At 34.5% G+C, this 25,667-nt stretch overlaps 11 protein-coding genes across 11 annotated transcripts; 7 read left to right on the top strand and 4 right to left on the bottom strand.

The window, feature by feature from the left end:
* Positions 1-2,673: 2,673 nt before the first annotated feature.
* Positions 2,674-3,558, top strand: HAP4 (transcription factor HAP4; the record flags this gene model as incomplete). Its single annotated transcript, XM_003686475.1, has 1 exon — positions 2,674-3,558. One exon carries the CDS (start codon positions 2,674-2,676, stop codon positions 3,556-3,558), a length of 885 nt encoding a protein of 294 aa, XP_003686523.1.
* A 617-nt stretch (positions 3,559-4,175) lies between these two features.
* Positions 4,176-5,480, top strand: NPL6 (Npl6p; the record flags this gene model as incomplete). The annotated part of the gene is made up of 1 exon (XM_003686476.1): positions 4,176-5,480. One exon carries the CDS (start codon positions 4,176-4,178, stop codon positions 5,478-5,480), a length of 1,305 nt encoding a protein of 434 aa, XP_003686524.1.
* A 518-nt stretch (positions 5,481-5,998) lies between these two features.
* TPHA0G02560 (carboxymethylenebutenolidase) lies at positions 5,999-6,820 on the top strand (the record flags this gene model as incomplete). Its single annotated transcript, XM_003686477.1, has 1 exon — positions 5,999-6,820. The coding sequence occupies one exon, from the start codon at positions 5,999-6,001 to the stop codon at positions 6,818-6,820; it is 822 nt and encodes a 273-aa protein (XP_003686525.1).
* A 432-nt stretch (positions 6,821-7,252) lies between these two features.
* Positions 7,253-8,293, top strand: TPHA0G02570 (WD40 repeat domain-containing protein; the record flags this gene model as incomplete). The annotated part of the gene is made up of 1 exon (XM_003686478.1): positions 7,253-8,293. One exon carries the CDS (start codon positions 7,253-7,255, stop codon positions 8,291-8,293), a length of 1,041 nt encoding a protein of 346 aa, XP_003686526.1.
* Positions 8,294-9,519: 1,226 nt separating this feature from the next.
* On the top strand, positions 9,520-11,160 carry TPHA0G02580 (uncharacterized protein; the record flags this gene model as incomplete). Its single annotated transcript, XM_003686479.1, has 1 exon — positions 9,520-11,160. One exon carries the CDS (start codon positions 9,520-9,522, stop codon positions 11,158-11,160), a length of 1,641 nt encoding a protein of 546 aa, XP_003686527.1.
* An 868-nt stretch (positions 11,161-12,028) lies between these two features.
* Positions 12,029-13,345, top strand: TPHA0G02585 (DEAD/DEAH box helicase; the record flags this gene model as incomplete). The annotated part of the gene is made up of 1 exon (XM_003686480.1): positions 12,029-13,345. One exon carries the CDS (start codon positions 12,029-12,031, stop codon positions 13,343-13,345), a length of 1,317 nt encoding a protein of 438 aa, XP_003686528.1.
* A 406-nt stretch (positions 13,346-13,751) lies between these two features.
* On the bottom strand, positions 13,752-14,996 carry FDO1 (Fdo1p; the record flags this gene model as incomplete). The annotated part of the gene is made up of 1 exon (XM_003686481.1): positions 13,752-14,996. One exon carries the CDS (start codon positions 14,994-14,996, stop codon positions 13,752-13,754), a length of 1,245 nt encoding a protein of 414 aa, XP_003686529.1.
* Positions 14,997-18,509: 3,513 nt separating this feature from the next.
* On the top strand, positions 18,510-19,626 carry TPHA0G02595 (60S ribosomal protein eL13; the record flags this gene model as incomplete). The annotated part of the gene is made up of 2 exons (XM_003686482.1): positions 18,510-18,513; positions 19,031-19,626. 2 exons carry the CDS (start codon positions 18,510-18,512, stop codon positions 19,624-19,626), a joined length of 600 nt encoding a protein of 199 aa, XP_003686530.1.
* Positions 19,627-20,158: 532 nt separating this feature from the next.
* On the bottom strand, positions 20,159-20,482 carry RPP1A (ribosomal protein P1; the record flags this gene model as incomplete). Its single annotated transcript, XM_003686483.1, has 1 exon — positions 20,159-20,482. One exon carries the CDS (start codon positions 20,480-20,482, stop codon positions 20,159-20,161), a length of 324 nt encoding a protein of 107 aa, XP_003686531.1.
* A 960-nt stretch (positions 20,483-21,442) lies between these two features.
* TPHA0G02610 (uncharacterized protein) lies at positions 21,443-22,411 on the bottom strand (the record flags this gene model as incomplete). Its single annotated transcript, XM_003686484.1, has 1 exon — positions 21,443-22,411. The coding sequence occupies one exon, from the start codon at positions 22,409-22,411 to the stop codon at positions 21,443-21,445; it is 969 nt and encodes a 322-aa protein (XP_003686532.1).
* A 1,004-nt stretch (positions 22,412-23,415) lies between these two features.
* Positions 23,416-25,482, bottom strand: THI3 (branched-chain-2-oxoacid decarboxylase THI3; the record flags this gene model as incomplete). Its single annotated transcript, XM_003686485.1, has 1 exon — positions 23,416-25,482. One exon carries the CDS (start codon positions 25,480-25,482, stop codon positions 23,416-23,418), a length of 2,067 nt encoding a protein of 688 aa, XP_003686533.1.
* Positions 25,483-25,667: the final 185 nt, after the last annotated feature.

The following is a 25,667-nucleotide window of genomic DNA, read 5'->3' on the forward strand; positions in this document are numbered from 1 at the left end:
CTTCATTTTTTGCCAATTTTCCTGGCTTAAATGACGTCTCCAAATTAGTTCAAACTCCTTTTACAGCCAATATGCACAATTAGCAATACTTGGGAGAAGAACACAGGTAACACAGCGTATACATGCAACTAATATTGCCCGACTTGGAAGTCATTCATTTTGAAGTTATGAGAAAAATAAAATGAGCGAATATCCGAGCTCGGATATTCAACAGAATGTCCGTGCATAGATAATACATTTTCACCGTGTAATGTTTTCTTTGCAACATAAAAGACCCCCAGAGAGTAAAACTCTGGGGTAAGGTCAATAGCAGATGTGGAATTCCTTATTAACAAGGCAGGCAATTGCCCCGAGGAAATTTGGAATTTGGAATTTGAAACTTGAAAAACACAAACATGAACACGTAGACAAAGAGATGCTCGTGTGAGTTTTCCCGCAAAATAGCGACCAGCACAAAGAAATAGCGGTAGTTCCTAGAGTAAGGAATAGAGCCATTTATGTGATGTTTTTTTGAGCAGGAAATGATCTGCTAACAAGTCCTAGCGGCAATTTATAGAAAGCATATACAGATTACATTTAGTTACTGTCGTTATTCTTAGACACATGCGCAGGACCCCTCGGCTGGCCGGTTGGTGGGTAGGTGAGACGAGAGACAGGAGAGACAAGTGACAGGAGAAGCGCAATCTAATACAGAATCGCATCTTAACTAGTGATGGTTCTACTTGTTTTGTCCACAAAGTATTCAAAATGTTGAATATTAAGTCCGTCATTACAAGGTTCATCAGATATTGCGTATTCGTTTTCGTTGTTTTTTTTTTCATCTCAAAGTCACACTTGAAACTCTGTACGAATAGTATATTAAACACTGTTTATTGTAATTTAATAGTTGTACTTTAAAGTGAATCCCTAGTGGGTTGGTATTCTTATTAGAGTTTTCTCTTTTTGGTTTTCGTTGACGACATACTGCCAAAGAAGGAGCGGGCGGCGGCTGCGATGTCTCTTTATTGTTTCAAGCTCTACGTTTCCCCCGAAAAAGCCATGTATCCTGAAAAAGGAAATTCTCTGGAAACTCTCTTGTTCCGGCTAACAGCAAAACGCATATATACGTATACATATGAATATGCTTGTTTACTCTTGTCGAACCTTGTCTTGTACGGCTGTTTCCTCGCAATACTCGGTTATTGTAATGTAACTCATACCCAGAAGTTGATGGAGTTCCAAGTTCATCAGCACAGTAAAATGTCTCTTTGTTTTGGCGGTTGTCGCATACTGGGCATATCGGACCGCTTCCTCTCTCTCTGTATGCTCTTCCCTCTGAAGCACCTCCCCACAGATAATACCAGCCACCATCGGACCTTACTTTTACGCCTTATCACGCCTCCGCGGTTGTGTTAGCGCTCTCTTTCGGGCAATACCGGGCCACACGTCCCTGTGCGCCTCTCTCTGACCAAACATCCTCGTCTCCCATGGATAATCAGTTCCCCGTCCATTGGCAGGAAAGTACAAATTGAGTGAAAATAAAAAGATACGTACATGTATATGTCTGGGGGTTGCCACACCGAGAAGTACCAGCAGTGTCCGCGTTCTTGTTCGTTCGTGTTGGTCATTCTCTCTCTCTGCCCTCGTTTTTCCTGTCCTATGCGCATTGCTTGCCTCCATGCACTGCGGAAAAGAACTCCCCACAAGGAAGAACTATTACATGCGACTCTCGAGTTCCAACGCTGTCCCCACAGAAATCTCCACGCAGCAATAACTTTTTCAAAAATAACGCTCTCAAAATTGCTGATCTACCACTACACGCCCACTGCACAGCGACTACTACAAGATACCTATGTTTGCGGTTCTGGTGGCAGCAACGACAAACGATTCATTGTATAGAAAAACGTAATATCGTAAAATTTCTTTGTGATTACAAGACAATCAACCGGCTATAGTTGCACGTTATGGTGTTCGGTGCTGTTGTTTGTCATAGTCATTGTCTTGAATTATACCTCTTTTCTCAATCCGCCCTCATATGCTTCTTCCACTATAAGCATTCGACACTGCCAACGCTAAGAGACTGCAAAAGTTTCAAGAGTTCTGTAAATGACGATGATCTATAATTCCATTGCTACGGAATTTCATTAATTTGTCTATAGATACAGAAGACAAACAGCTTGATGAAAAAAAAATATCGATCTTCAACTATGAAATATAGATTTTTTTTGTTTCGTAAGTGATATAAAGTTTATTACACCATTATATACAATTGAATATTTCATTCATATATATAGACATCTAATAAGCTATAATTGAATTATCACTTTTCGTGAAAAAAAAGATTGTCTTATGCTACCCTCTCTTATTCTTTTCCTCCCCTACCTTCCGGTTTACTTCTTTCTCTATCATTCTCTTTATTTATTTCATATATACATAGAAATAACACATACATTCATATTTATATATATATATCTCAGGCTAATCTCTGGAGTTTACTATTTCGACAAGAAAATACAAGACTTAATTTATTCATATTCTTCCTATAATCTTTTTTTTTCATTACATAATAAAAGTTTTAACATATACTGCATTTTAAGGAAAAAGAGATATAAAAATATAATGTTTCATTAATTAGACAACATTTTTTTAAACACAAACTCATTACACATACATAAGTTCCTAATAATTAAAAAAATGTATCAACAAATTGCAATTAAACCTTCAAATAAACTTCATTTATCTGCCCCACAGTCCTCTTTGGGCGAGTACACAGGCTTAGATTTGGCAACTACGTCAATTCCTTCTTCATCGATTATCAAAACTTCAAAAAATTGGGTTTTACCACCAAGACCAAAGCCAGGCAGAAAAACAAGCGTTGCTCATACACGCAAATCTGTATGTGTAGCTAATTCTGCATCCGCAAATACAAATAAAGTTACAAAAAGAAAGGATCTGTTACATAATAGACAAAAATCGAACAGTATTTGTTCCGGGGTTATTGGTAATGCTGAAAAAACCTTAACAAGAAACTTAGACGATTGTACTTCAATATTTTTGAAGTTTGAAGACGAAGAGGCCATTCCACAAACTTTGCAAACACCACAACAACCAAATAATAAAGTGACCAAGACAAGCGAATACACCGAAGCAGAGTTAGCTAATCTTATATCAACGTCTTTATCACAATCATTGTTACAGACAGAAAATGAATTGGATCAAGAAAACTCATTACTACAAAAAGATGAAACAAAGCTAACAAATGAGGAAGTCTCTTCATTGCTATCTTCATCAACTGGTTCTCCAAATTCGATTTTCTCAACTGATCATTATAATATCTCGAACAGCACAAGTGATTTATTGACTTTGTCAAGATTTGACACTGAAGTCGATTTGGTGATTGATAACTCTAATTTAAATTTTAAATTATTGGATCAGAATGTGTCACCAACATCAGATTTCTTACCAATCAATTTCACCAGCACATTCGATTCGGAATATATTCCTCCTACCTTGGAAGACATAATAAATGAACAGGAAAAAAGTTATGTTGATGTAATTGGGAAAAACAAAAAAATATAAAAGAATAAACCACAAAGGACCGCATATCAGATCTAACTCGCCCATGCAACTCAAAATCTAACTGTAAAAAAAACACACCAAGGTGTGAAAAACACCCTTTCCATATTTATTTGTTCAACATTGTTACTATTCTATCTTCAAAATTTTACGAAATCGAAGTCACAGTGAATGAATTTTCAAAAGTTTAAAAGTTTTCAATTCAACTATATATAATGCAATCATGACCCAATCATACTAAAACAAAGTTTAAATACTTAAAAAAAATTAATATTTCCATATATAATATTTCAATATTCTTAATAAAATCAACAACAGTTAAATTTAAATATATCAGTTTATATATCACAAACTCATTATACATACATATTCCTTCTTTATCTTACTTGATCTTACAATTGGCAACGTTATTATATTGAATATTCTACTGCTCACTAGATACGAAAGGTTTCATTTTGGAAAATTTCAAAGTTCATTCTGTTATCATAACGAAACCGAATGTCTAATAATAAACCAAACATATTAAAAATTGAATACAATATATAGTGTCTATATATATGTTCACGTATGACAATTGGAACAGGAAGAACAACACCACAACCAAAAAAGGATAGAAAACAATGCCAAGAGGACAGTGGAGAAAAACAAAAAAGGCAGTCGTCGAGGAACCTCAAGACGACGATTTGAAGAGGTCGTCAACTCGCTCCAGGTCTGCAAGTACAAGGCCCAATTATAAGATCGATACTGAAGGATTGGATATCAATGAGCCTGGCAGTGATGATGATGAGTACAACGAAGAAGCAGAAGTTGCTGAAGATGAGGATGAGGATGAAGATGAGGGAAACCAAAAGGATACAACCTTAAAGAGAACATTGGATGATACTGCCGATGGTGCTGTGTCTGAGAATGAGGATGATAAACCCAAATCAGAATCAAAGAAGGCCCGTCTTTCTTCAGAAACGCCAGCAGAGACCCCAACAGAGAATGTTTACGTGGTGGCCGGTTTGTTAGAGGATGAATACGACTTGCCAGCTGATCCAGTAGGTGAAAAGAAGATCACTAAAAATGGTGAGTTGTTAGATGGAAGAGAGTTTAAAGTGCGTACATTTACATTATTAGATAAAGAGGATAAACTTTTCATGTTAGCCACTGAACCTGCAAGAGCTGTAGGTTACAGAGACTCTCATATGTTTTTTGGTCAAAATTCGAATCTATATAAGTTGATTCCAACCCAACACCAAAAGAATAATTTAGTTGAACGCTCGTTAATCCCATACTCATACAAGAGTAGACATTTCGGTTTAGTCACAGCTAGAAGTGTATTTAGAGAATTTGGTCACAGAATAATCAAAGATGGTAATGAAGTCGATGATGATTATTATGTATCCACTCCACATCCAATCAGGAAAGCTGAATCAAGAAAAGTATCAAAGAGAGGTATGGAAGGACTTGATATATCAGATGCAGCAAATGCAATGAATCCTGCTAAGAATGCGATTGAATTTTTCGATAGAAGATCTCATTTACAATATGTTGGGGATACCGCTTCGGGTAATAATATCAACGCAACAAATTGGTTGTATCAACATGCAGCAGCATGCAGCAGGTTTAATAGCGATATGTATTACGACAGAAGTCGTTACTTATTGATTGATCAGCAAGGTATTAGAGATCCGTATACTAACGTTTTACATTTACCACAATCTACACAATCAACCACCGTAATAAGTTTCAAAAAAATCAACGATAAAGAAACCCTCGATAAACCTAAGAATATAATATATGAAACAAAGATAACTAATAGAGATTTAAATAGACCAATTACAGGTTTATCAGATGTATCACCTGAGCTTTATGAAGGTTTGGTCTCTGAAGAAGTTAAAAATGCTATATTAAAGCAACAGGAATATGAAAAAAATAATTAATCTACATATATGAAGGATGCATATATAGATATACATATATATTAAATAATTGAAATGTAATACTATATACACTTGTGAAAAAGAAGAAAGAATCTTACCATACTTTCATTATATTAAACCTCATCGTTGTTTACACATAGTCCAAAGGGTCCAGGGATAATGTTGATACTGGTTACTTATTTCTAACGTTACATTCTGTCTCTCCATCCCGCATTAGAGCAACTGGTACGCATATCAGCAATATTGGTTATTAAGAAAACAGAAAAAAAAGTGAAAAAGAGAGAAAAATCAAGTAATGTTCATTTTAATCTAGGGGAAATTTCATGTATATACAATGTATTTGTAAAAATAAAAGCATTGGTCGTTGTTGATATAAATGTGAAGAGTTTAATATATTGAAGTGTGCTTTGTGTTTTCTTATTCTCTGTTTCAATTATATTTATTTTACAATAAACTAAGGACTCAATTGCTGTCACAAGAACCAAGTTCGTTTTTTTCATATTCAAAAGTATTCTAAAATGTTAATTACAGAATCATATCAAGATTTCCTGACCGCAGATGGCACAAATTTGAGAATTTATATATATACTCCAAAGATCCCAGGTTATCCAAAGGCCAAGTTTCCTGGTGTTATTATTTACAGTGAAATTTATCAAGTGACTGGACCAGTTAGAAGATTAGGAGAAAAAATTGCTTCTGAAGGTTATGTTGTTGTTGCTCCTGCAATCTACCATAATTTTGTTGGACCAGAAGCATTGAATTATGATGTCGAAGGAACTGACATGGGTAATGAATTTAAAATCAAAAAAACTGTTGAATCTTATGATGAAGATAACAGATTGTGTTGTGATTTATTGTATTCATTACCGCAGTTTGATGGTAAAAAAATTGGTGCCACCGGTATGTGTTTAGGTGGTCATTTAGCCTTCAGAGCTCTATTAGATAAAAGAATTACATGTGCTACCTGTTTCTTCCCAACTGATGTTCATTCCAGAACTTTAGGTTTAGGAATGAATGATGACACGTTATCACGTGTTTCTAACGAAGCCTCCAAGGACCAAGAACTTGTCTTAATCTTCGGTACTTTAGATACTCACGTCCCACCAGAAGGTAGAGACTTGATTAGAAAAACTTTAAGAGATAAGGGCGTTCATTTCACATTTTTGGAAATCCATGGTGCTCAACATGCTTTCATCCGTGATACATCCAGCAAAGGCAGATACGATGCAGCAATCACTCAAGGTTGTTTAGGCTTCTTATTTGAACAATTCAATAGAAAATTAAAGGTTGATTTGGGAGAATATGTCGACGACATCAAACCGCTAGAACACGTATGTTAACTCATCACGAAAGCAAGGTGGAACCCTAATCGTTTAATCTATGTAAATGTATATATAATCTTTTATTATCAATACAAGTATAACATCACTCTAAGACACTATGTATCCATCGTTCACATGTACGTGTATCTGTGCATTTGGTACCCGGCTTAGCTGCCGCGTCATCTCGTATTACCCTAGCTTCAGCGGTGAAAATTTTTTGTTCAAACATCTTAAAATTAAAGTAATGACAATAGCAATAAACTAGAGAATGGATATCGTTACGTTTAGATAGATAAATTTAGAGATTGTCTAACATCTAAACCTTGTAGCAGAATTCTTCATATATGAGATATTGTCCTTTATATATGTGACTCTATTTCATTTTTAGTGATTGAAAAAGGACCATCAGCATACCGATCTTCAAACTAAAAATTAACATTATTTCTAAAAATGAGACCTATTATGTTAGTTGGGCACGAACGTCCATTAACCCAAGTTAAGTACAACAGAGAAGGTGACTTAGTGTTCACATGTTCGAAGGATAACGTTGCCAGTGTTTGGTTTTCCATTAACGGTGAAAGACTAGGTACCTTAGAAGGTCACACCGGTGCCATTTGGTCTATTGATGTCGACCAGTACACTGATTGTTGTGTCACTGGTAGTGCCGATTACTCTGTAAAGGTTTGGAATGTCTCCAACGGTAAAGTCGTTCACACTTGGAATGCCCCAGTTCCTGTCAAAAGAGTAGAGTTTTCCCCATGTGGTAATTATATATTAGCTGTATTAGATGACGTTATGAGATATCCAGGTTCTATTAATATTTACGAAGTCAAGAGAGACGCCAATACACACGAAATAGTTGAATTTGTTGAAGAGCCTATATTAATCATCGACACTCAAGAGGGGCACAAGGGTGCCACCGTTGCTGGTTGGTCTACTGAAGGTAGATACATCATTGCCGGCCACAAAGACGGTAAAGTCAGTAAATATAATGCTAAGACCGGTGAGTTTTTGAAGTCGGTTGAAGCCCACAAACAAACCATTGGTGATATCCAATTCTCACCAGACCGTTCATACTTTATCACTGCATCCAGGGACTCCACTGCACATATACTTGATGTCGAAACTTTCGAGCAATTAAAGACATACGAAGCCGACTGTCCATTGAACACTGCATCGATCACACCATTGAAACAGTTTGTTGTGTTGGGCGGTGGTCAAGACGCTAAGGATGTCACCACCACTAGTGCCAGAGAAGGGAAATTCGAAGCCAGATTCTATCACAAAGTGTTCGAAGAAGAAATCGGTAGAGTGAAAGGTCATTTCGGTCCATTAAACACAATTGCAGTAGACCCACAAGGTACCTCATACACATCCGGTGGTGAAGATGGTTTTGTACGTATACATCATTTTGAAAAATCATATTTTGATTTCAAGTATGACGTTGAGAAAGCTGCTGAAGCTAAACAACACATGCAAGAAATAGCATAGTAGCACCCCCGCCCCCTCCCCACTAAATATGTATGTATGTGTGTATGTATGTAAGAAAATAAAACAATAATAAAATAGTTCAGTAATACAATGATAAAATAATTAGTGACACGCTAGTGTCACATTTACACATGTGTGACATTGCTTCAACCGCATTACCCAGCCTTTGCCCTACTCAACGAAACGACAACGCGAAACAGAATGGAAAAACCACCAGATCAAATCAACCAATGAAATCCCACCATCTTCAATTCAACTGCAAATTCACCAAAAAACTCCCGCATCCCACCCTTTCCCCTCCGTAGTTTTTGAAAAAGAAAAAAACAACTCAGAACGTTCACGCACGCACACACACGCACAATGAGTCTCTCTGACGAGAAGATGTCGCCATGAACTACTAATAACCACCACGAGTGTCCACCATCTCAAGATAAACTAATTATCTTAACACTTAACTACATTCACAACACTCTCTAAACAGAACACAAATAAGAAATGTTACAAAAACAAACAAACAAACAAGAAAACACCTTATAGCGGTCCATTTAGCCTTGACTGGGTTCGTTGAAATGCTTGTATTTGTTTGAAATTGTTCGATCACCACCGACCGACTACTCTTATTGCCTCTCTATCTTCTTTCTCGAACTTCAAGCGATGGGGCTTTATACCCGGTTTCCTGTAAGTTCGTTCTTTTTATTTTGAGTTTTTTCTGAGTTTGCAGTTCTTTGATAACTGAACTCCACTGGACTGTTCATGGTGCAGTTCAAACCCGTCTCTACCCAAATTACACTGAAAGTATTCCGATATATTGTGTTTTGGGGGTTCTCGGGCATCCGTCCAAGAATGGTACTATGGTCCTGAAATGTACTCTACAAATGTTCTCAAATGATAAACTGAATTGATTTAATTTATATATAAGTGAACCTGTATATTGAGAGAAAAAAAATTGTATATTGTTTGAAACAAAAGAACATAGACGTCAAATTCTTCTTGTTAATTATTTACTTCAACTACTCTCTTCTCATACTCAAAGTGCTATACACAAAAGGCATTGTAACTTTGCAATATTACTTTACTTTAATATATTCTTACTTTTAAATTCGTTTCTGCGTGGTGCCTATTTTTACTCTAATTAAAAAAAAAATACTTTGCTTCCATTAAACTACTATACTATATCACATCTATACGCAGATACACATACACATACACATACACAGATTTAGAAGATGTCTATATTCAGAAATGCCGTCCAAAGAACGGCTTTATGCTCAAGGGTTTCGTTAAGAAACCAACAAGTTTTAGGCTTGCAGAAGAGAACCTTCTCAAACTCGTTCAAGTTGCTCTCAAATGAGAAAGCAATTCCAAAACAGTCCCGTTCCAAGTTCTTCTTGAAATACTTTGTTAACTCAGCTATGTTGCTGGGTGTCGGTGCTACAGGGTATTTGTTTTTCTCTCTTTACAGGGAGTCTCATCCAGCTCCACAAATCCCACAATCAAAGACTTTTGCCAATGGTTCCCCAAGAAAGACTTTGGTCATCTTAGGTTCAGGTTGGGGTTCTGTTTCCTTGTTGAAAAACTTGGACACCTCCAAATATAACGTTGTTGTCGTTTCTCCAAGAAACTTCTTTTTGTACACTCCTTTGTTGCCTTCTGCCCCAGTCGGTACCGTCGAATTGAAATCGATCGTCGAACCAATAAGAGCTATTGGCAGAAGATCAAAAGGTGAAGTTATTTACCATGAAGGTGAAGCCAGTGACGTCGATACCGTTAACAAGGTTATCAAAGTCAAGTCCTCTATGAACGGTGCTCCTCATGAATTCGATGTTAAGTACGACTACCTGGTCGTCGGTGTTGGTGCTCAACCAAACACTTTTGGGACTCCTGGTGTCTACGAACATGCTTCCTTTTTGAAGGAAATCTCTGACGCTCAAGAAATTAGACGTAAGGTCATGACCACTGTCTCCAGTGCTGCTAGTTTGGACCCAAGTGATCCTGAAAGAAAACGTTTATTGAGTTTCATTGTTGTCGGTGGTGGCCCAACCGGTGTTGAATTTGCCGCTGAATTGCAAGATTTCGTCGATCAGGATTTAAGTAAATGGATGCCAACTATCTCAAAGGAAATTAAGGTCACTTTAGTCGAAGCTTCTCCAAATATTCTGGGTATGTTCGACAAGTCATTGATTCAATACACTAACGATTTATTTAAGAAGGAAAAAATTGAAGTCAAATTAAAGACAGCAGTCAAGGAAGTTAAAGAAACTACTGTCACCACTAAATGTGGTGATGTCGTTGAAGAAACTCCTTACGGTATTTTAGTCTGGGCTACTGGTAATGCTCCAAGAGACGTCTCTCTGAAGTTGATGTCCAAATTGGAAGAACAAAACTCCAGAAGAGGTCTATTGATCGATGATAAATTGAGACTATTAGGTGGTAACGGTTCTATTTACAGTATTGGTGATTGTACTTTCCATGCAGGTTTGTTCCCAACTGCCCAAGTTGCTTTCCAAGAAGGTGTCTACTTAGGTGAGGTTTTCAACAAGATCCACAAAATCGATCAACTAAAATGGGAATTGTCCAATACTCAAGACAAGTCCTCTCAAGAAAAGATCCAAGCAAAGATTGACATCATGAACTCCAAGATTGATGACTTTAAATACCACCATCTAGGTGCTTTGGCTTACATTGGTTCCGAGAAGGCCATTGCTGACATAGCAATGGGTGAATCTAGGTACAACTTATCTGGTTCATTCACCTTCTTATTCTGGAGATATGCATACTTATCCATGTGTATTTCTGCCAGAAATAAGGTTTTAGTTGCCCTTGATTGGATCAAGGTCTCTATTTTCGGTAGAAACTCCTCTGTTTAATTGTGTTAACCGAACCAAGAAAGGAAAAATCAGTTATATAATAATAAGTAATTAAAGGAAAAAGAAAACAAAAACAACACAAGACATGACATGACATGAACATTCAGTGACAAATCATTATATCACTCACATCCTTATATTTTATTTTTATTTTTTACCCTATTACCTACCTATTTAATTAAAAGTTTTTTTGTATCATTCTACTTGTTTATATACTAATCCACACGATCTTAAACATATCAAGTTTACTAAACGTTATTAGTTGCATTAATATGTGACACTCCTTCCTTCTCATTGCTACTTAGCGTTACCTTTGTGGTTCACAGCGTAGCACCATTACAAATAATAACAGGTTACCCGGCAGCAGTTTAACCCTCACATTAAAAAATGTAGTATATCATACATTCTTGTGCTTCCCGTTGTCAACTAACGTCCTCGAGAAACGAAAAAAAATTTCAAAATGGCCAGCAATATCATTTTGTTCTATGGTGATTTCTTTGTTAAGACCCGATTTTAAATATTGAAATTATAAGAACGATAATTGAAAAATTCAATTATCACCATCTAGAATAATTTAATAAATTGTTTAAACCTCTCAAATAATTTAATACACAAGTAATGGTTTACTGAATAGATTTAGATTATCTTTTCATTGACTAGTTACTATCTAAAGGGAAGCGTTAAAAACACTTTCTTAGTGGACAATTCGTTATATTCTTTCTAACCATTTTTAAAATCAATTTGGTTTCTTGTTAATATTCTTGTTGTTTGTTCCTCTCTTACAAATTTCATTTTTAATTTATTACAGTTGTAGTAGGATTAACCAACCCCAAAATAAAAACAAACTATATCAAGTAGTGCCCAAAAAATGTCACACGAAGGTGAAGAAGATTTATTGGAATATTCCGACAACGAACAAGATATTCAGGTCGTTGCTGATAAGGCTGCTGAAAACACTGAAACTGCCGCTGCTGATGAAGGTGTCGAAGGTGAAGATAAGAAAGGTTCTTATGTTGGTATCCATTCCACTGGTTTCAAGGATTTCTTATTGAAACCAGAATTGTCAAGAGCTATCATTGACTGTGGTTTTGAACATCCTTCTGAAGTTCAACAGCATACCATCCCACAATCTATTCACGGCACTGACGTTCTATGTCAAGCTAAATCTGGTTTGGGTAAGACTGCTGTTTTTGTTTTGTCTACTTTACAACAGTTGGACCCTGTTCCAGGCGAGGTTTCCGTTGTCGTTATCTGTAACGCAAGAGAATTAGCTTATCAAATTCGTAACGAATATTTAAGATTCTCCAAATATATGCCAGAAGTTAAAACTGCTGTCTTCTACGGTGGTACTCCAATCAAGAACGATGCCGATTTATTGAAGAATAAAGAAACCGCTCCTCAGATCATTGTTGCTACCCCAGGTAGATTAAAGGCTTTGGTTAGAGACAAGTTAATTGATTTATCCCACGTTAAGAACTTCGTCATCGACGAATGTGACAAAGTTTTGGAAGAATTAGACATGAGAAGAGATGTTCAAGACATTTTCAGAGCAACTCCAAGAGACAAGCAAGTTATGATGTTCTCTGCTACTCTATCCGAAGACATTAGACCAATCTGTAGACGTTTCTTACAAAATCCATTAGAGATCTTCGTTGATGATGAAGCTAAGTTAACTTTACACGGTTTACAACAATACTACATCAAGATTGAAGAACGTGAAAAGAACCGTAAATTAGCCCAATTATTAGATGATCTAGAGTTCAACCAAGTTATCATTTTCGTCAAATCTACAAAGAGAGCTAATGAATTAACAAAATTGTTAAACGACTCTAACTTTCCAGCTATTACTGTTCACGGTCACATGAAACAAGCTGAACGTATTGCTCGCTATAAAGCTTTTAAGGACTTCGAAAAGCGTATCTGTGTTTCCACTGATGTTTTCGGTAGAGGTATCGATATCGAACGTATTAACCTAGCTATCAACTACGATCTAACAACCGAAGCTGATCAATACTTACACAGAGTCGGTAGAGCCGGTAGATTCGGTACTAAAGGTTTAGCTGTTTCTTTCGTTTCCTCCCCAGAAGATGAAGAAGTCTTGGGAAAGATTCAAGAACGTTTCGATGTTAAAATTGCCGAATATCCAGAGGAAGGTATTGACCCATCTACATACTTAAACAACTAATGACTTCTCAATAAAATACTTTTGTAATTGAATCTTTACCAGAAAACTCTGACTTTATAAATGTTATTTCGAAATGTTACCGACACCTTTCCCCTCATTTGCAAATAAATAAAAATAGTTTACCTGATACCATTTAATCATGTAACAAATTCAAATATAATGGTTCTAGATCAGACCATGAGATGCTACTTAAATTTTAGTTGATTTGATTGTCTAAAATTATGTATAAACATTGATTTATCTAATAAAATTAAAACTTAAAATATATTTTCACATCTTCTGATATGTGAACGTTGTTTATTATTATTTCTATTTAGTTCTTTTTATATCGATATAATATAATATATAAAATGCAGAGAACATTATATCCTCTAATGTTCCTAAAACCATTATTGGTTAAAATATTTTAAATGTTCCCAGTTGAGCCATCCATCGTGCTAAAACTTCTCATCTTTGGTAAAGTTAAATTTTCCGAAGTTAGCAAGAGTTTGTTGTCCTTCGGTGGTCTTTCTGGAAGTGCAACTGCTTTGTTCACAGTTGACAAATCTTCAGTTAAGTCGTTATTGATTGTTAGTTCAGCATTAATTGTTGTTTCGCTATCAGCTGGTTTATTATTTTTGGTCTCAATATATTGATCACCTATTTTCTCGGTTTGTGAATCTTGTGAATTTACTGAGTTTTGTTCATCATTATCAGTAATTGTCCGTGGAATATTGTCCATGCAATTGTCCAACTGAATTTTATCATTTAAAACATGGGATGCTAATAGCCCTAAGGCGTTTAGCATATCAGGTCCTTCCTTTTTGTTTACTGTTACTGGGCTTAAACTAGAGTTCATTGACACGACTCTCCTACCTGGCACTGCCATTGTCTTTGTATTATGAGGTGTGACACTGTTATTATTGACGTATATTGGATTATTATTCAATAATCTTCTTAACTTATTTATTTCTTGGTTTTTTTCCATGATCTTACTCTTGTACTTCTTTACTTTATTATCTTTATTCTTAATATCGGACAAATACAAGGTATTCTCCTCATTTAACTGAAATTTAAGTTTCTCGAATTGTTGTTTCTGTAGGTTCAGTTCTAGTTTATAATTATTTTTAGACTCAGATTCTTGGGAACTTAAGAGAGAATTTTTGAACTTTAATTTTTGAACTTCCTGTGACATTAAATTAAGCATATCCACTAACGATTTAATAGTAGTGCAAATCTGCTGGCTATTAATGTTATTAGATAAATCAAGAGTACTTGGTTTAGTTTCTACTGAATGTGTAGAATCAGTACTGGTAAAAATTGAATTATTATCATTTGAAGATATTTCGTTTGTGTTCGTATTAGTGGGGGATAGTGATTTAGGTGTTATATTTTTATCTGTAAATGTGTTTGAACTTTCCAGTGTTTCAAAATCCTTACCAATTTCTGTAGAGTCAATTGCATTTTTTATTTCCAGATTTATCTTTGTAAATGTTCTTTGGGTTAACGGAGTTTGCAAATTGTCTATTCTATTTCGTGAATCAGAGCTGTCTTCTAATGGTGACATCAATTGGAAGCTATTTAATGATTTCAGAATCCTTCTTGCACTATAAAGACATTTTTTCAGTTCTTCATCTTCATTCATGGTATTTGGTGTTTCAATATTTTGCATTAGGTTGTAACCAGATTTAAGCGCTTGTTAGTCTATAAAAGTACCTTGGTGTACACACACATATGTATTTATAAATGTATATTTATGAAACTTGACGGGAATTGTCGTAACTATTAATTACCAATATCGAACGTCTTTACAAAAATATCGATAGTTAGTTTGTTAACTTAAGCAAGTATTTCACGACAATGATAATTTATATAAAGCATAAAGTTAGAATAAGCCACGAGTACTTAAAAATCAACATGTGCAAGAATTGATGTTGAAAATATGCTACTTATGAAACTACAATCACACGTCCATACAACTGGAGTTTACGATAATATATTAATGTTTAAATAATAGAATATAATATATTAATTTGGTGTAATGCTGTATTATATGTCATCTGCTATGTTTACGCTCTCGAAACCGCAAAATACGAACACAGTTTAGTACGAACAGCATTATTATTAACGCGTATTGCGTGTGTTTCTAGACCTTTTAACATAAGGAGGAACGCGATGGGTATCTGTATGGACGGAAAGAGCACAAGAAGCAGTGAGTGGGCAACTGCCAACAGATCACATCCTTTAAGTTGCACACCTACATATTCTCACACATCCATTCCTTCTTCACTTGCTCATTTGCAAACATGTATGCACGCATACACATAAGAGCTGAACTATACAAAGATAATACGAAGGCCCATTAGTACATTTCAAGGCAATGTCTATTAAACTATATGTATCAAACTGTGGACGTCTCACCTAACATTCACTACTATATTGATGTTATCCAGTCCATAGGATCATTTACTATGTGGGGGAATAATATCATAGTAATTAGATGTCTGTGTCTGTATATCTTGACGATATAAAACTAACTAGAAGTAGCAGCGAAAAGTGAAAGTAGCTTGACGTTGCAAGCTAAGAGTATTCAGTTACATAGAATAAGTTGGGATTTATATGAGTAATGTATTTTTTATATTGTTAAATTGAGAAAAATTATGAAAAATATTAAGTTATATATATATATATTATTATTTTATATTCCAATTAATGGGAAACATACTTTATAAATGCTCTCAAAAAAGACTGAAGTAAAATATTCTTTGCAAATAATATAAAATAAGTTTTGGATTTTTCCGTTTAACGATAAGATTTTTGGAATCTAGATCTAGCACCCTTACCACCGAATTTCTTTGGTTCTGGTTGTCTGGCATCAGCGATCAATAAGGTTCTGTCGTAAGAAGTGAATGCCTTCTTTAGTTCGTTCTTAGATTGTTCATCAACGTATTTTTGATGGTAAGCAACCAAACCCTTAGCAATAGCTTGTCTGATAGCGTAAACTTGAGAGACGTGACCACCACCGGTGACTCTGATTCTGATGTCAACGTTAGCAAATTTGTCTAAACCAACTAATAATAATGGTTCGTAAACTTTGTATCTTAGGATTTCTGGTTCAACTAAGGTGATTGGAGAACCGTTGACCTTGATCAAACCCTTACCGGCCTTAACGTGGGCAACGGCAGTAGCAGATTTCTTCTTACCAAAAGTCTGTTAGATTAGGTAATAATAATGTTGATAAAATCAATATTAATTAATTGTTAGTAAATAAATTCAACTTCCAATGCGAAGAGCACAATGTTTTAAAAATAATTGAGTGTAACGAAATATAATTCTCTTAATGGTGAGAGTCTGAAAACACTTGAAATAAATCTCCTAGTATCTCATCGATTTTTAAAAAGAACTTTACAAATCTCATTGCAGTTTGACGTTGTAAATGCTATTCATCCGTTTTGATATGACAAATCTGCAAATCGAAGATCATCAACTTAATAAGTTCAAATGATATATTGATTTGCGTAACACACACAAAACAAAAACGGATCGTAACATTCTCTTTCTTTAACTTCTCTCCATTTCTCCACTACATTATCAATACTATATTCATAGTTCCGTTTCGCAGTTCTTTCTTATCATATTTAAAACCAACATATATTAAGGTTCGATTAAAACGCTATTTTTATTAGAGAGAATTGCTTTATCTCCATTAACATAAATTCACATTGACGTCTTTAAATTCATACACAGTAATCTATTATTTTAAACTCATCATTCTTCTTCCTTGTGGTAGTAACCATTAAAAAACTAATAAACATACTTGGACACTTGGGACAGCAGACATGTTGCGATTGATCGTTATTATTCTGTAACGCTCTTTTAAACAAAATAGTAGTAAAGTAATACTGTTTAAAAATATGTGACTTTTTATATATGTTCAAGGTCACTATTTTTTAATTGAACCTTCATCAAAATAAATGAGTTAAGCCTAAGTGTTACAATTAGACTATACATACACTAACGAACAGACTCAATTGAGTATCATTGTATTATAATAATTGATGAACCTCTCCATACAAGAACTAACTACTTTGCCAATGAGCCAACAATTATTTTTTCCTTGTAACAAGATGCTACTGATTGAATAAATTTGAGTATCATCACCATAATGAATATTATTCATTCAGAAAGTTATCGAACATCTTATTGTACAAATCAACTATTCGTTACAATCTTAATCTGACGCTAGAGAGGAAAACGATTCGGTACCGCGTGGGCATAAAACCAGAATCCCTTCTGAAACACTTTCTTCTGAAAGTGTTTTAGGCAGCATCTCTGCCTAAAGCCCAACAACAATCTTCTCTCTATCAGTACAAGTTTTCTATTTTTCTCAAAAATACAAAACAATATTAAAAAAATACAAAATGTAATTGTAAATGTGTATGGGTGCACAGTCACGGCAACTACGTGACTGTGCACCCATACCTCCTGTGACTATTTCCGATGTCTATTTTCTTTACAATTCTATTACAGAGCACGCGTAGTGTTCTAAATTTTGTTCCGAAAATGATTTGAACAAATAAAAATTTTAAAAACAAAATAAAAAATGCAATAGTTTCATTTTCTTATTTTTTGTGTGTTTTTTTTCAGATTCTACGTTCCATGTCCAGGCAAGAATTCAGTCAGTAAGTTTTCACTCTTTCCAAAAATAGACAGACGGGATAAATAATCGTAGGCAGGTCATCGACTTTTTGTCCCGCTAATCCCATCTTAACAGACACATCTTAGTGAGGACACTAGTTTCATCCAGAGAGGAAACGTCGCTCTTGATGGTAAGAAGTGTAGTCATTAATAGTAAGATATTCACTTGCTACCATTAAGTAATATCATCTCTCTCTCTTTCTATTCCACTCACATGTATTCTTAATTTGTTCACAGTGTTACACTTCCATATTCATATTATGCGGTAACGATTGTAATGTGATATAGTATGTTGATGGAGGTTAATAGTAGAACAGTAGTTACTCTTTCTTGGTGGAGAGAGATTGAAACTTATGATAATATTGCATATATTAAAAATGTTATATATGGTATACTTGATTAATATATTTAAATAGTAGTTTATTTTGTAGTGCAACCTATTATACATTGTTTATTTCCAGCTCGGTGAAATCAAAAGCAAGTAACAATGGGTATGTGACTATTTGAAGATATGAACGATAGAACCGTGAAGATTGAATGATCGAGGAACTTTTAGGATCGTTTACTTGTTTTTAGCATGTTAAAAACGATAAGATATTGGTTATAATTGATACATTAGTTGTGATATTGAAATATAAGAGGTTAAACAAGCACTGAAATCTGACATTTGATGAATGCCCCACATTCCAATATAATGGCTGAGTTATAGATGAATTGGTGAAATTCATAAAGTAGATGCGTGTGGCTTGGTTAAGGATACTAACTATGCAGATGTATATGTTAATGTTTTAACTTCAAATGAGAGAAGATGCAGAAATTGGAAATAGTGCATATGTCAAGTTTGAGTATACATTTCCTCCCTTTTAATTGTTATAATCAAAGTTCCAAGATCAAGTTTGATTGCACATTGGTTTCCTTTAATTATTGTATTGTGAATCTGTTTTACTAACTAATTTTTTTTAAAATTGAATGCCGAATAATTTAATTTTAAATTTTCCATTAATATAGCTATCTCCAAGAATTTACCATTATTGAAGAACCACTTCAGAAAGAACTGGCAAGAACGTGTCAGAGTTCACTTCGACCAAGCTGGTAAGAAGGCCTCTAGACGTGATGCCAGAACTGCTAAAGCTGCTAAGATTGCTCCAAGACCATTAGACTTACTAAGACCAGTCGTTAGAGCCCCAACTGTTAAATACAACAGAAAGGTTAGAGCTGGTAGAGGTTTCTCTTTAGCCGAAATCAAGGCTGCTGGTTTAACTGCTGCTTACGCCAGAACCATTGGTATCGCTGTCGACCACAGAAGACAAAACAGAAACCAAGAAATCTTTGACATCAACGTTCAAAGATTAAAGGAATACCAATCTAAGATTATTGTTTTCCCAAGAAAGGGTAAGGTCCCAGAAACTGAACAAGTCTTATCTGCTGCCGCTTCTTTCCCAATTGCTCAACCAGTCACTGATGTTGAAACCAGAGCTGTTGAAGACAACGGTGTCTCTGCTTACACTACTTTGAGATTAGCCAGATCCGAAAAGAGATACAAGGGTATCAGAGAAAAGAGAGCCAGAGAAAAGGCTGAAGCTGAAGCTGAAAAGAAGAAATAAGCTAAATGATAATTATTGATTAAATAATTCCTATCATTTTTATTTACGATTTTCATTCAATATAATCATGTATACATTATATAACGGGGTGCTGTCATATATAATTTTCATAACTTTAAAATAATATCTTTAAAATTAAAGTTTAAAAAGGTATATACGTTTGAATGGTAATTCTTGGGAGGATCGTGTAGTTAAGATGTATATGGATTGCTCAAAAAGAGGTTATATATTATGTATATAAATGTTGATTGAGTTAATTGCAGCTATCATTGGGTAAAGGGAGTTAGAAAATTGTTAGATTGTCCCAGTATATAGATTCATATATATGATATTACGTATATTCCTGCATCGTGTAGTGCAATGGTTACCTTGTTTTTTTTTTTAATAAAAAATATTGATCAAATTAAAATAGTGGAATTATATAATAATAAAAATAAATTTATGTATATAACGGCAATTAATAATGAAATAAACCTAATTAAGTTATGGATATACCAGAACCGATGATAATAAAACCTATATTTTAACTTGTTTAATCGAATAAACCGAAACCCATTTCGTCGTCGGATTCTTCCTTAGCTTCTTCCTCAGCTTCTTCAGCAGCGGCAGCATCATCACCACCAGCAGCAGCACCAGAGGCACCACCAACGGCAGCTGGAGCAGCACCGGCAGAGAAGTTAACTAATAAATCCTTTAAGTTTTGGTTACCCAAAGCCTTGGCGAAGATGTCAGCCCAGATACCTTCAATTTCGATGTTGGCAGACTTGACTAAAGTAATCAAGTTGTCTTGAGAAATTTCAATTTCAGAATCAGCTAAGATTAAAGCAGCGTAAGCTAAAGCAGTTTCGGTAGACATTTTTTATTAGTTTTCTTGTGCTGTTATAGAGATAATCAGATTAAGCTATAATAAGCGGACTATTTCTTTGGTCTTCTTTATATACACGATAAAAGATAGAAGTAGATATTAAAAAACTGTACTGAAAAGATGGATACACCAAGAATTCAAATCTAATCAAATAAAACGAAATACAATATAACCAATAATTAAATAAAAATTCAGTTATAATACGATATTATATGAATGAATGAATGAATGAATGAATGAATGAATGAATGAATAAGAGAGACAGAGAGAGGGAAATAAAATTACAGCGTTGAAGATATTGAAAAGACAGCGAAAAGAGTATCACAAAGTAGACATAACAAAGTAATTCTAAAAACTAAAAAGAAGTGTTCAATTGAATTAATATTGAAAAAAAGTACAGTACTAACTACAAAGAATACAGCTTATAGAATAAAATGAGATGAGCTTGAAGTTGAAATAAAAAAATTTTCACTTCCTAGCTTGACTGAAAATTTTCGTTTTTGGTTTATTCATTTTTTCAAATTTTGAAGGAAAACCAAAAAAACGAAAAACCAAAAAAATGAAAAAACTTGGAAAGAGCAGACGGTCGCTCTATACGACTCTCGATGCGTCACATGATCTGTTTTTGGTTTTTGAAAAAAGTGGACAATTTATCCATAACGTCAGGAAGACAGGACTACAGACACAGACAGACAAACTTGATCTTTATAAGAGTAATAGAAGATAATGTTCACTGTTTTAAGGGCATAATAGGTAGAAACTAGATATTACTATTTATATTGGTTTAGCATGTTACTTGAAATCATGTTTATCATAGAAATGTTAGTCTTGTATTGTAAATATATTATTTAATTCCATGAGCAGTTTCTTCGGATGAGAACGATGCTGCTGTTGTATGGGTTCATTGTGGCATGTTCATATTCATCACTAATCTGTTATGTACAGTCCTTTTCATTGTAGAATTTTGTTGTTTGCAATTGATGGTCGAAATATACTAACTTCCACAGTTTCTATTTTATAACCATATTTTAAATTATTTATCAAGATTTTGAATTTTGAAGGTAGACTATTTGACTCTTTTGATTTTGGTGATGAGAAACTACTTGTTCGTATGTTATTGAATGGTTCATAGTATACAGTCAAATTGCATTTTCGACAAAATGGACAACTGATGCACGCGTCTGTTGGTTTTAATTTTTGAATGTTGAGTAAACAACCACTACAAATTGGTTTCTTACAACACCAAGAACGGTTTATATTAGAGGCGAAATATCTGTCACAGTTACTGCAAAGAATTGAATCCGTATGTAGTAATGTTAGTAGTCGGTCGTTTGGTAAATAATCTGAATATTCACTTTCAGCAGAATTCAATGCTTTGAAATATAGATCGTTTTCGATACTTTCCCATTTGTCGATTTGTTCTTGTATTGGTGAATAACAGTTATTGTCCGCTTTGAGTTTCTTTGATTCAATTGGAATGTTGTTGGGTGGCAAGTTCTTGATATGGTTTATCAATCCTATCCCGTTATTTCTATATTTCTCCATCTCTGTTGACGATATAGGTTTGTAAAAAGGTTGTAATTTTCGTTCTTTGATCAACGTTCGAAGCGTAAACGTGTCGAAATCTAAATTCTTATGATAATAATGATCAGTAGGGGCTAAAAATCCACCATCGATTGTTTCATCAATTTTTGCGATTAAGTTCTTCGCTTGTGCTATTTCATTATCGCTGAAATTCTCAAGATCTAGGAAATATTTCCTGTCACCTTCACCTTTGAGTCGGTCATCTCTCTCTAATTTTGAACCGACGGCACTAACTACTTGATTGAGAGCATTGATTCTATATCTTCGTTTTTCTTCTTTACTATGGATGGCCTGTTCGAAATCTGTCAAATTGGGTTTTGAAACCGCTGAGCCCATAAATATTTGTACCTAATGTTATTAATTTGGTTCCTATTCTTAATAATGTGCAACAGCTATTTTTGGTCACTACGACAAAATACAGCTTGCCTATTTTCCTTTAATCAATATCTAAGGTTTCAGTAATTAAGAAACTAAATGATTCGGCATAAGCCAATGTAGAAGGAAGTCACCAAACTCTTTTCTATAAATATTTTGCATGCATATATACATTTTATACTAAAAACAATAAGTAATCCCAAGAAGTACATTCTCGCTCATCGCACATAAGTAAAGAGATGCAAACATGTACGGGATGCTGATCTGTAAGAATCCCTCCCCCCTCTACTTCTCTCCAAGACAACGTAATTAGTAGAATAGTAACAATAAAGAGAAAGTGACGAACACAAGAGTGCTTCTCGGGAAAACTTTCATGAAGAACGAACTCACCTCAAAGAAAGTAATTCCAAAAGTCGCTGAAAAGGATAAATAAGCCAGATGCAGTGGTTAATCCACAATTGAAAACTTCTTATACTTCAGGCTCGAAAAAAACACTTCCTAATAATAACTGCTAATTTATTACTTTCTTTGAATTGACAACTTACGAACTCTTACACGTTGTAGCAACGGACTTATTCATGGTAGTTACTACAAGCTCCGAGATTTGAAGTTTGAAACCCTTCGGAAAAATAACCGGTGCGCTGCGCTATATTACGTTACGTTACGCTTCCGGAACAATTCTCTAATGACTTCGAAAGCTTTAAACATTGAAGTTGAGTCCTCGTTTGAGTGAGCTGTATTTTGTATTGGCGCTGGTGCGTATTTATAAATCTAACTTTCACTCTGTTTGTGGTTGCATGAGGAATACTGCATTATTTTAGTTTCAAGAGTAGATCGAGGTCGACTATGAACTGATTGTTCATATTTCGATATATGTTTCTATGAATGTACGTATTGAATTTAGATATATGCATGTATTATTTGCCATAATATTTTATGAATGTTATTAACTTGGTTTTTTCTGTTCACTTGAGTGAAAAAGGCGATGAGTACGCAGTCGATGGCGATGCTGATGAGGTCAAGTAAAAATCTGAATTATTGGCAGTAATGGTGTTTCTTTTCTTGAGAACCATTTCAGTTATGTTACCGTTATAATTATTGCCGTTACCGTAACTTTCATCATCGTGACAATCATCCTCGGAACTATGATTGTTGTTTATTATGTCGAATTTCCTTTTCTTCTCTTCTTGCTCTTGCACCCATCTTTCCATTAAAGATTTTGGAACATCCATGGGTGGTAAAATAATTTCTACCATTCTTATCCTGTGTTCATTGGAAAAACTTTTGGAATTTAAGATCTTTAGTAAATCATTGCAGCTTAAAACCTTGTAGGTCTCATAATTCATAGCATTGAAAAGGTTGAATAAATTTAAATAGTCCCATAATTGAATATCGAAATAATCATTGTTATTATTACTCTTTAAAATGTTGTTAGCATTGCTATTATTCCTTCTACTCTGGTGGGTCAAAAATCTATCAACTGAATAACCTTGATTATTCATCAAAAAAATGTAAGGGTCTAAGTTCCATTTTACCATCGTAGATAGCTCTTGCATAGTTAGTTGAAAGGCACCGTCACCAACGAACAGAATTACACGGGGTTTTTCGATATTGGGATTACTTTGATGTATTTCCTCCGCTGCAAAAGAAGCTCCTAAACATGCACCAACTGAATAGCCCGTCGAACCCCATAAAGTCTGTGAAATACCAATCGTGCGGTTTGGAAATTTAGTCTGGTTGATTCCAAATGCAGATGTACCGGTTTCTGTTATAATTATATCACCCTCTCTAAACCAAAGGGAAAACTCATTCCAAACCCATTCTTGCTTTAAAAGGGTTTTATTTACGTTAGAATCGTTTTTATCTGGTGTCTTTGAATAATTTGTTAAACTTTCAAAACTTTCCTCTGATGTTATATTATTAGGAATGTTCATTATAGGACTTATGATAGGCTTATAAGTTATCTTGGTTGTGACAATATTGTCTACCAATTTACCTAAAAACTCTTTTATGTGAAGTTCAGGATACAGGCCATTTTTCAGTTTAACGCATGATGATGATATCATAACAATGTCTTTTGTTTTATATGTAAAGTGAAATGATGTTGTCTTGAAATCACTTTGTAAATTTCCTATAACTATTATTAAATCTGCAAAATCAACAATTTCTCTTACCTTTGCAGATGAAATTGATCCTACAAAAACACCACCAAATTGTTTAGAGTATTCATCCACCCCACCTTTACCCATGGGAGTAACAAAATAAGGAAACTTTGTTTTCTCGATTAACATCTGAGTTTCTTTCTCTACACTATGTCTAGTTACGCATGCATCTGCGATTATGGCAGGGTTTTTAGCAGAATATATCTTCTTTAAAATTTGATCGATTGCAATGTTTTCATTATCTTTATCATTGTTTGGTAATTTCAAATCTAGAGGTGTATTTAACAAAGTTGATTTTACCTTTACAGAGACCAAATTTTCTGGTAGTCCCAAATAAACAGGTTTTTGAGAAAGCCATGCCTTAGAAAGACATTTGTCAATTTCTTGGATACATAAATTAGGGTGAGTAACAACAGCAGAGTAACAGTAAATGTCATCTGATAATCTATGGAAAATATTGTAGTCACCATTACCTAATGTATGGTGCATAAGTAGCTGAGACCTTTGTATTTGTATTGGAGGCATACCTACGATATGGATAATACCTACATTTTCAGAAAATGATCCTGCAATACCATTGATCACAGATAATTCGCCAACACCAAATGTTGTCATTAAACAACCTAACTTCTTTAATCTTGAATAGCCATCAGCCGCATACGACGCATTTAATTCATTAGCATTACCTGCCCAACGCATACCTTCAACATTGTAAAGTTTATCTAATAAGGACATATTAAATTCACCAGGTAACCCAAAAATAGTGTTGACATTTAACTGCTTCAATCTATGGAATAAGTATTCTGATACTGTCAGTTCATCAGGCAGCATATTATTTTCTGTATACGATTTCAACGCTAAGTTATTCATTGAATAAATAATTTAGAACTAGTTAGAGTTCGATAATGACATCTATCATCCTTATCTAGTACTTGAATTTAATTGTTCCTTCTTATAAAATATATGCAACTTTAAATTTAATGCATATGATTTATCTACAAATATGAGTAACTTCAGATTAATGCTCATCAGTTTTCAGTTTTTCACTGTAGTCT

The sequence above is a fragment of the Tetrapisispora phaffii genome, chromosome 7 (assembly GCF_000236905.1).
Source record: "Tetrapisispora phaffii CBS 4417 chromosome 7, complete genome".
NCBI lineage: Eukaryota > Fungi > Ascomycota > Saccharomycetes > Saccharomycetales > Saccharomycetaceae > Tetrapisispora > Tetrapisispora phaffii.